The sequence below is a fragment of the Dreissena polymorpha genome, chromosome 1 (assembly GCF_020536995.1).
Source record: "Dreissena polymorpha isolate Duluth1 chromosome 1, UMN_Dpol_1.0, whole genome shotgun sequence".
In the NCBI taxonomy this organism is placed as follows: Eukaryota; Metazoa; Mollusca; class Bivalvia; order Myida; family Dreissenidae; genus Dreissena; species Dreissena polymorpha.
Window position 1 is genome coordinate 171,368,739 of NC_068355.1, and position 8,966 is coordinate 171,377,704.

Here is an 8,966-nt window from a genome sequence, read left to right on the forward strand (position 1 = left end):
ACGCTCAAATGAAATAAATTCGATTTTCCGTATTTAAAAAAAACAATTGTGATGTGAAAATCGGAGTTCTATCTAGTTTATCCTTTTTTGTGTTTCGTTGAATCGAAGTAAAATTGAAAGATGTGTACAGACTCGGACCGTTTACCATGTTCATATTGTCTTTTTTTCAGGACGCATTCACGCTGTTTACGACGTTCATTCGGGAAGTGACGCAATGTGATGACGTCATAATCGGGGCGTGGAAAGCCACCTTGACTGTTATCTCCACCGTGATTGGTGACCATATGAGAACACTGCAGTACTGCGAAAACAGCATGTGAATGTCGGGGTGCCGGTGACAGCTTAGTCTATAGATGCAGTACACACCGTCATACTGTATACACCGACACACCGACATATGTGCACACCGCCATAGTGTATAGGCTCGACGCTTGCAGAGCACGATACAATATCAGTACCTCGTAGAATGAAGTTTTCATAAACTAAACTCAGGATAATTCCATTTGAAATGCTTTTCTGTCTGTATGAAAACAATATCATGAAAGTTTATGAAATATATTAGCAATTATAGTAAAATTGGAATTGGAAGGCCTATTAAGTGTCTGTATGTGGCACTGCAAATGTTAAATCAGAGCTTAATTTACTGTGTTGTAGTGTAGTAGTAAAACGCACGTTTAAACTCGATATTTATGCGAGTTTTCTTTTGTCAAATTGCTATTAATTCTTAAGCCTACGTTATATATTAATAGTTTTGTAAAATTAACACATGGCACAATTACCGTTGTAAAATAACCAATTAGCACGCAAAAATAGCCTCGATTCTGACGTCATTTTTTATTTTGAATTAAGTAACGTCTCGTTGAATGTTGTCGATGAAGGACGTCAATTGTAACAACTATTGCGACGATTAGTATTTTTCATTAGTATATAGATTCATTCTCACAAGATGTATACCCTTATTTTCTTATTTGCTAAGTATTATTTTTTGTATGTAATATTTCACTGTTTAAATTCTCTGGCGAAACTAATTTTCATTCCTGCTTCACCAACGGCTATTGTATAACAAGTTTTGTTTTAATGTTTCTTTAAGTTTTTTCAGTTTTTAAGATTTTCAAAAAACGCAATTATGTCATGATGTTTAAGAACAGTTTTGTTTTTTTATATAAAAAAGGTATTTTCTATTGTGTTTGTCCAGACATGGTTTGCCGGGCTATGCATAATATCGTCTACTTAATCAGACGTTTTCGAATGGGTGTTTACACAAACCAAAAAATTTTACTAGAAACTTCAAGATGAAAATCATCAACATCTATCTGCCTACGCCCTCCGCAAACGTTCAATAAACCCTAATGATCGCATCAGCATGCCTTTCATCGTATAATGTTTTAAGACTAAAATAGATAAAATCATAACGTGTAACCTTTCATCTCTTATTTGATTTTGCTATTAGACCCTTATACGAATTAACATGAGTAGAACTCAACAAAAAAGTTTTCGGACACACGCTTTAAGCCCATACAATTATATTTTATTACCCGATTTTTTCGTACACCCATATTTCCCCCATATTTCCCCTATATCAAAATTCTTACAATTTGCATTTATCCGTTGAGCATTGAAACTGCTTTTACAACCTTATGATGGTCATTATAACTGGCAGATAATGGAAAAAAGTCAATGAAGTGTTACATTTGCCTTACTTGGTTACATAGGCATGTATACATGATATACGACATATAATTAAAGCAGCATCCGACGCGGAAGGACCTCATACACTTCGAAATGCATACACATACGTTAGATAATGATTCTACCGCAAGCATAACGTTGTTATTTAGTTGAAATGATCGTGGTTAGGATGCTATAAGGTGTGCTTAATGTAAAGTATCACCTCTGTTACAACTGTCATATATAATTATACTGATTGCTTTTTGAGGGTCATATTACAGAATTGTAAGCGACAATCTTTGCACTCTGTTGTCAAAGTTGAACCATGTGGCATCTTTCTGTTAAACGTCATCACAAATATGAAACGGTTTTAAAAAAATCCGACGTACCAAACCACATCAGAAATATGACATGGCATTATATTTATACCTTGGAGTATTCAATACTTCATGAAGATGTAATTACTAACACACTCTATTATTTTAACAAGTGCCGCCATACAGAAAAATATTAAAACGTCGATGCAATAAGAATATTTAAATAGGGTCTCTAAGTTGTCGAAAAATTACTTCTGTGAATATTGTTGAAGTATCTTAATTTTCAGATAGATACAATTGTATTTTAAAGCGTCCAAAAACTGAAAGATACCAGAGTTTATTCACAGAGAAAGGATATAAATACGCCCTTATTAATTGATATTGCTTAAAATTATTTTGATACAATTTAATATCTTATTTGTGCGACTCATGTGTTTGTTAAATGTACACAATTGAGGCTCGGGTGAAAAAAACACTTAGTGCTTGTCTAACTTAGCCTCATATTATTAAATATCCATACCCGTCTAGCTAAATATAAAAGAATCAATCAGAGATTATTTTTTCTAAAAACCGTCCGAAATTATATCAAAATTAATCGAAATTAATCAACTGCTTAATAATCCAAACGTTCGTAAATTCGCCCTCTTAATATATGGCAATTAGAGACGCGCACAAAAAATGTGTGATCAGCAACCTTTGTGATTGCCCGCTCTGTATTTACATTCTTATCTAGAGTTAATGTCGAATTGTGGCAGTATGGTTTATAACCCTCTTCATCTCTCGAGTATATATTCTTGTTTCAGGTCCAGCTGAAATGACTCCGTGAAGGGGCGTGGGACCTGTAAATAAACTCTGAAGAACAACAACGAGTATATCTTCTTAGGTTTACAAACCACAGTTCAGTTTTAGTGTATGCTGTAGCGAGCGTGACCAGTGCACTAATATATGCTTGGATGTATACCATGTGAAGACCTCTGCCTTCGGTTAGCTACGATCGGTCGAATAGTGCTTTACTTAGACGTGCGAAAGTACAGCCGCTGGTTTATGCGTTTGAAATATTAAATATGAACACATTTGTTCACGTGTTTTTTATTTAATATAGCGGCATTAAACAGATATTGTATACATCTTATTGGATTAAAACAGGTGTGTATATAACGTGTAATTACTCTTTTATGTTTAGTATGTTTTCTGTGATGAAAAATTAAAACTTAAAATGATATGCTCCGTGTCGGAATTTGTTGTTGTGAGATATATACCAAGAAAAACAGTATTGTTTACGGAGCAAAACATATCAATTAAAAAAAAAAGAGTTTATAATGATTGGTGGTCTTATCACGTGAAATGTTTATCAACTTATAAAACCCTAATCTATCTATAACACTAATGTCGTTCTAGTAATGCGCTCTGCTTTTCTCTCATTTGCTGATTAAAAGCCATGTATTTTGCCTCAATCAATAATTAAAAAAATGCAAAAATACGAACCGCGAATGAATAACCTGTTAAATATAAAGAAGTGAATCTCCAGCTGCTAGAGCAGTATTGAATTCTCATTATAAACAATTAGTTGGTCCTTTATTTAAGGCAAGTGACCGATTGCCCAAACAGTACAAAACAGCACAATACAGCACAATACAAACCAACATAAACACAAAATATGAATAAAGCTGGGATCACCGCCTTGGAACGGTCAATGCAAAGCATTGGGGGTTTAAACCGGTTATAGAGCGCTCAACCTCACACTTAACCAAGCAATATTCATAATACATTTAAGTGTAAATAAATTTAACGTCATAGCATTGTAACTCAAACTAAACATTAATAAAAGGGAATTAAAACGCATTCAATTTAATTACAATTTAATGACTCAATGGAATTGAAGATACCAGAGCAACAGAGTTAGAACTTTTTGACGAACGATCAAATGAAACTACAAACAAGTGTCAACTACAGTCCTTCTTTATAGAAAAAGATTTAAGAATATAGCGTCATTAAGTTAATTTTTCAGATAATCAACGCGCAAATAAAGGAAGAAGCAGCAATAATATGTGTAAAAATTCCATATTACATTGCTTGGTTGTTTATGTGACTGCCAAAAAATATAATAAAAAAATAATAATTAAATCAATCAAGAAACGCCTTTCAGAGAGAAAATATAAATAAAATTGAACGTTATTAACCCAATGACCTATGCATGTAGATTACAACTGGAAAGTTGGTCGTATGACGTCAAAAAATGCACGTACCCAGGAACAGAGAAAGAGTTGTGACGTAATTGACAAGCGAAGACACAATGACGTGAACAAAATCCAGGGGCAGTACTGTAAAATAATAATAAAACTATTAATTGGGGGCTACTGCAAAATTGAACTACTAATAAAACAAGTTTAGTTGATTAAATATTAAGAATCAAATGTATAAAAATGGTAATTCAATTAAAGCGACATTATTGGAATCAAACAGTATATAGGTGTTTTGACAACTGACGACAGAAATGATTTGATGTACGATTTGAGTCCAAATGTAGTTTTCATGCAGATTTGTGCATACGACACAAAGACACAATTTTCTTCAATAGTGAAAAATGCCTATAATATAACTAATGATTCCAAATTTTAAGAGAAGAAAGATATAGTGAATCGAAAACCATCAAACACGTGTTTTAAGTACATAAGCATCGTATCCTTTTGATAAAAACAAGTTAATTAAACACTCTGGACCAGCAGACGATTTATTTCATAAATCAATCTCTGGGTTAATGGTCGCCATCTTTCGAACTACTTTCAAAAGTACAACAACAACAATAACAGTAGAAGACAATTTTAATTGCGAAAAGTTGAAAAATTGAGTACATGTGTCATGGTTGTTGAGTGAAATAGTGTTATTTTCAACTGTGTATGAAGCATGTGAACTGGTAGTGGAATAACCGAATTGTTGGTGGAAATGGAATTTAGAAATATATCTAATAATTCATCATCGTGTAGAATTATCATCAGCATCATTTCTGTGGAACATTGCACTATTCAAAATACAAGTGTTTCATAGATATGGTGCTTTTGACATAGTTCACTAACCATCAAGACTGAAATGATTCATGCACACAGGTAAAGTAAATAATTGAATTTGTGCAGAATGTTTATTTTTTACAAATTATTATTTAATTTGACCAATTTATTTTAGATTGATTGCACTGAAACTCAAAGTCTAAAGCTTAGTAAGACACTTAAGCCAGTTTTCTGAGAAGAAACAATACTTGTTCAGAGTATAGCAGGCTCATGCGGCCTCTGGTTTATTTATTTGGCCTCGGCCTTTAACCTGGGTCGCTTTGATTTCAGGTGTTTAGCCCCCATATCAACAAGGCTCTCGACCCTATATGTAGCTATTCATATTGTTTAAAGATTTTGAGAACCCTCACTCGGTGCCAGTGGGGATAAAACAGGGACCTTCTTATAGCTAGATGAATGCATCAAATATGCCAGCAACACTTTATAATCAATAACTTTATAATTGATGATTCTGTTCTTTTAACTACATTACTAATTTACCAAAACAATGTGAAACACATTTTTATGCCCCCAAAGGAGGGCATATAGTGATCGCACTGTCCGTCTGTCTATCCGGCACACTTTGCATTTAGGTTTCGAAAAAATGCTCATAACTTCTATGTCGCTTCAGATGTAACATTCATATTTGGTATGCATGTGTATATGGACAAGGCCTTCCCATACACACACAAATTTTGACCCCTTTGACCTTGAACTTAGGGTCGGCGTTTAGGTTTTGAAAAATGCTCATAACTTCTATTAAAGCGTTTATCGGGGGCGTATGTCATCCTACGGAGACAGCTCTTGTTTTTGCTACTGTCCTCTGCACAAACCATGCTTTATCTGCATATATGCATCCAACCAAATCAGTAAAACTATTTGTCAGTAAATTACAGTAAACTTATTGCATGTTAACTTTTCAACAATATATATACACATGTTTATATATAATTATATATAACAGATCTTGAAAAAAACACACATCAAACTTCAAATTGTTTTAGTAAATTATAGGCTTTAATTGGTATTGTGACATTGACACCACTCATGCATGCGACTATACAATTATACAACTATGGAACACATTATTTATGAGAAATTCCAATACATCAACATATCGTCTCAGATTTAAGGCAGATAATCTAGTGCTTTTTTGCTGCCATTTTTACTATTACACATTTTTTCATTTTATGTTATGATGCATTGATCTTGTTTCTAATTAACCAAGCAATCATGTTAAACTTTTGAAGAAAGATGTTGTCTGATAAATATAGAAAATATAATCACTACAAAGTGAACAAAATTCAGTTGAATACTGTGACCAACAAAGATTTGCCAAAGAGCAATTCAGATCATGATTTAAATTAAATACAAGTAATATGAAGTCTGCCTATTGGATCCCAGTTAAGACTTATTTGTCAAATCTGCACATTATTTTCCCTTAGCCATGTAGAATTGGGGACTAAATACCATCAAGTCCTGTAAAAAGGAGCAGGGTATAGCACGCTGCTATTGATCTCTTGAGCTTTCACATGAATTTTACGGGTAATTTTCATACAACAAATTATATAGTGTAATGATAAAGCATTATGAGCACAAATTATATCTCTTACTAGTGGTGCAAAAATCATTTAAGTGTCACATTTCAAAAGAAAATTTATATAAAAAGGTATTATTAATTGTTAAAACGTTATAAAAGGTTATTTCAATTCACTAAGCATTTAATTACAAGAACAAGTGCATTTTATGTCCATTACAATACATGTAATAGTAATAGTATTGGCATTGTATTTATCTGCATTTGATGTGCATTTAATACACTTAAAAATGCAGACAAGACACACTTCTAACAGAAACAAATGTATTTTTTTCTGCATTTTTCCAGCATTAATACTCTTCAAGTGTATTTTTTATCATCCCAAATACACTTTACATGAAAAAGGTATGTTAAAATGCATTTTTAGTTTGTTTTAAGTATATTTTCAAATGCATTAAGACACTCTTTTCTTTTGCAAAAAAATGTTGAACAAAAACTTGAAAATATTTAATATACTAAAGTGTAGTAATAATTAAAGTTTTGTATGAGCATCAAAAACAGTGTCAAATTCATACCAGTGCCTATTTAGTAGCAGTAGGCCTTATGTGGTCTACTTGTGGTAGAAATAATGCATTTTGTATAATACAACATACATAAATTAAAAAAATATAGCTGCCCATACAGTTCAATACAATGTTCAATTAACTACACTATGCAAAGTTGAAATATGACATCAAGCTTGGAATAATCTTTTCAATAATGAATAATATGCTGTTTTAATTTATAAGTGAAATAGACACTTGCATATAAAAACTGATTTTACATCAAAACTAAATGTTTAATTTGATTTTTAGCTCCACTGGCCAAAGGTCCTGTGTCCATCGTGCATCCATGCATAAACTTTTCCTTTAAACATCTTCTCCTAAACTACTGGTCCAATTCTGATGAAATTTCTTAGGAATGTTCCTGGGGTGAACCTCTTTTAAATTTGTTCAAATTATGCCCCTGGGGTCAAATTTGACTCTGCCCTGGGGTTCACAAAATTGAAAATTTGCTTAAATAAGGCCTATTTTGTGAAAACTTTCAAAATCTCCCGTCCATAACCATTGGGCCTTGGGCTATCAAATTTGGTATGTAGAGACATCTAATAGTCCTCTACCAAATTTGTTCAAATTATACCCCTGGGGTCAAATTTGACCCTGCCCCGGGGGTCACAAAATTGAACATATGCTTATTTAGGGTATATTTTGTGAAAACTTTACAAATCTTCTCGTCCATAACTATTGGGCCTAGGGCTACCAAATTTGGTATGTAGTGGCATCTTATAGTCCTCTACCAATTTTGTTCAAATTATGGCCCCTGGGGTCAAGTTTGACCCTGCCCGAGGGTCACAAAATTGAACATATGCTATATAAGGCCTATTTTTGAAAAACTTCAAAAAATTTCTTGTCCAAACAATCCGGCCTAGGGCTATCAAATTTGGTATATAGTGACAACTTATAGTCCTCTACCAAATTATCATATCTTTCATAATCCAGTATACCTGTAAAAAGGGAATTTGTAACTAATAATCACACAATATACACAATTAAAATTGTATGCATTTAGATTTATTTAGTACTGCACTAATCATTTCCAAAAAATGTAGCAACATTACATTATATAATGCTGCAATACTAAAGTAATTACTAATTAAAGGTCCCTGTTGTGTAATGGATGTGGTGTCCACCTAATGATCTGGAGGTCACTGGTTTGATCCCCAGTGTGGGAGCATTCTTAAGAAATCTCCAAGAGACCCAAGTACTGGTTCTAGGCCCAGTAACGAACTCAGGAGCATTTCACATACATGTACGCAGTTAGTACTTTAAATTTAATCGAACTAAAAAGGGTTTTAAACTAACAACTGAAACCCTTATTAATACATTTTATTTTGAATCAAGCAAATGTGCAAATTCATTAAAAATAATGATTAAATTTGAAAAATTCTACTTTAAAGTAATCATGATAATTAGATCATTTTCAGAATATTTAATGATGATAATGGTACAATTATATATTGCCTAAATGATAAAAAATAAAACATGTAATGTTAAATTTATGAAAAAAAAAAACGTTTTAATTTTATCAATATCATGGTAATTACAACTAGATACAGGCAATTAATCAGAAACGTGCATTAATAATATTAATGAACAACCCCGACATTTGTAGTGATTTAGGTCACTTTTGATTAACGTTCTATACATGACCTGTCATAAAAGGTATTTTTTAGCCAGTACTACAATCGGCAATGATAGTCTGTATTGCATACATATTCCAACGTCTATTATCGATTCGCTTCCTCAAACTGAAACAAATATTTAAGGGTTACATCGCGAAACGTAATGCTATCCAGTTTCA

The 8,966-nt window shown here is 32.7% G+C and overlaps 3 protein-coding genes across 19 annotated transcripts in view; 2 read left to right on the forward strand and 1 right to left on the reverse strand.

The window, feature by feature from the left end:
* Positions 1-8,966, forward strand: part of LOC127861061 (uncharacterized) — a 213,379-nt gene that overhangs the window by 182,034 nt on the left and 22,379 nt on the right. The window lies entirely within an intron of this gene.
* The window catches only part of LOC127860886 (uncharacterized), a 201,516-nt gene that overhangs the window by 58,759 nt on the left and 133,791 nt on the right, over positions 1-8,966 (reverse strand). The window lies entirely within an intron of this gene.
* The window catches only part of LOC127861008 (hemoglobin-3-like), a 370,059-nt gene that overhangs the window by 11,697 nt on the left and 349,396 nt on the right, over positions 1-8,966 (forward strand). The window contains exons 4-5 of one of the 3 annotated variants that reach the window (XM_052399395.1): positions 171-276; positions 2,789-3,207. In XM_052399395.1, the coding sequence (XP_052255355.1) occupies positions 171-276; positions 2,789-2,811 (129 nt within the window). In that variant the 3' untranslated portion in view covers positions 2,812-3,207. Of the gene's footprint in view, positions 1-170; positions 3,208-8,966 lie in introns of those variants that run through there. The other 2 variants (XM_052399399.1, XM_052399349.1) reach the window with 2 other exon arrangements.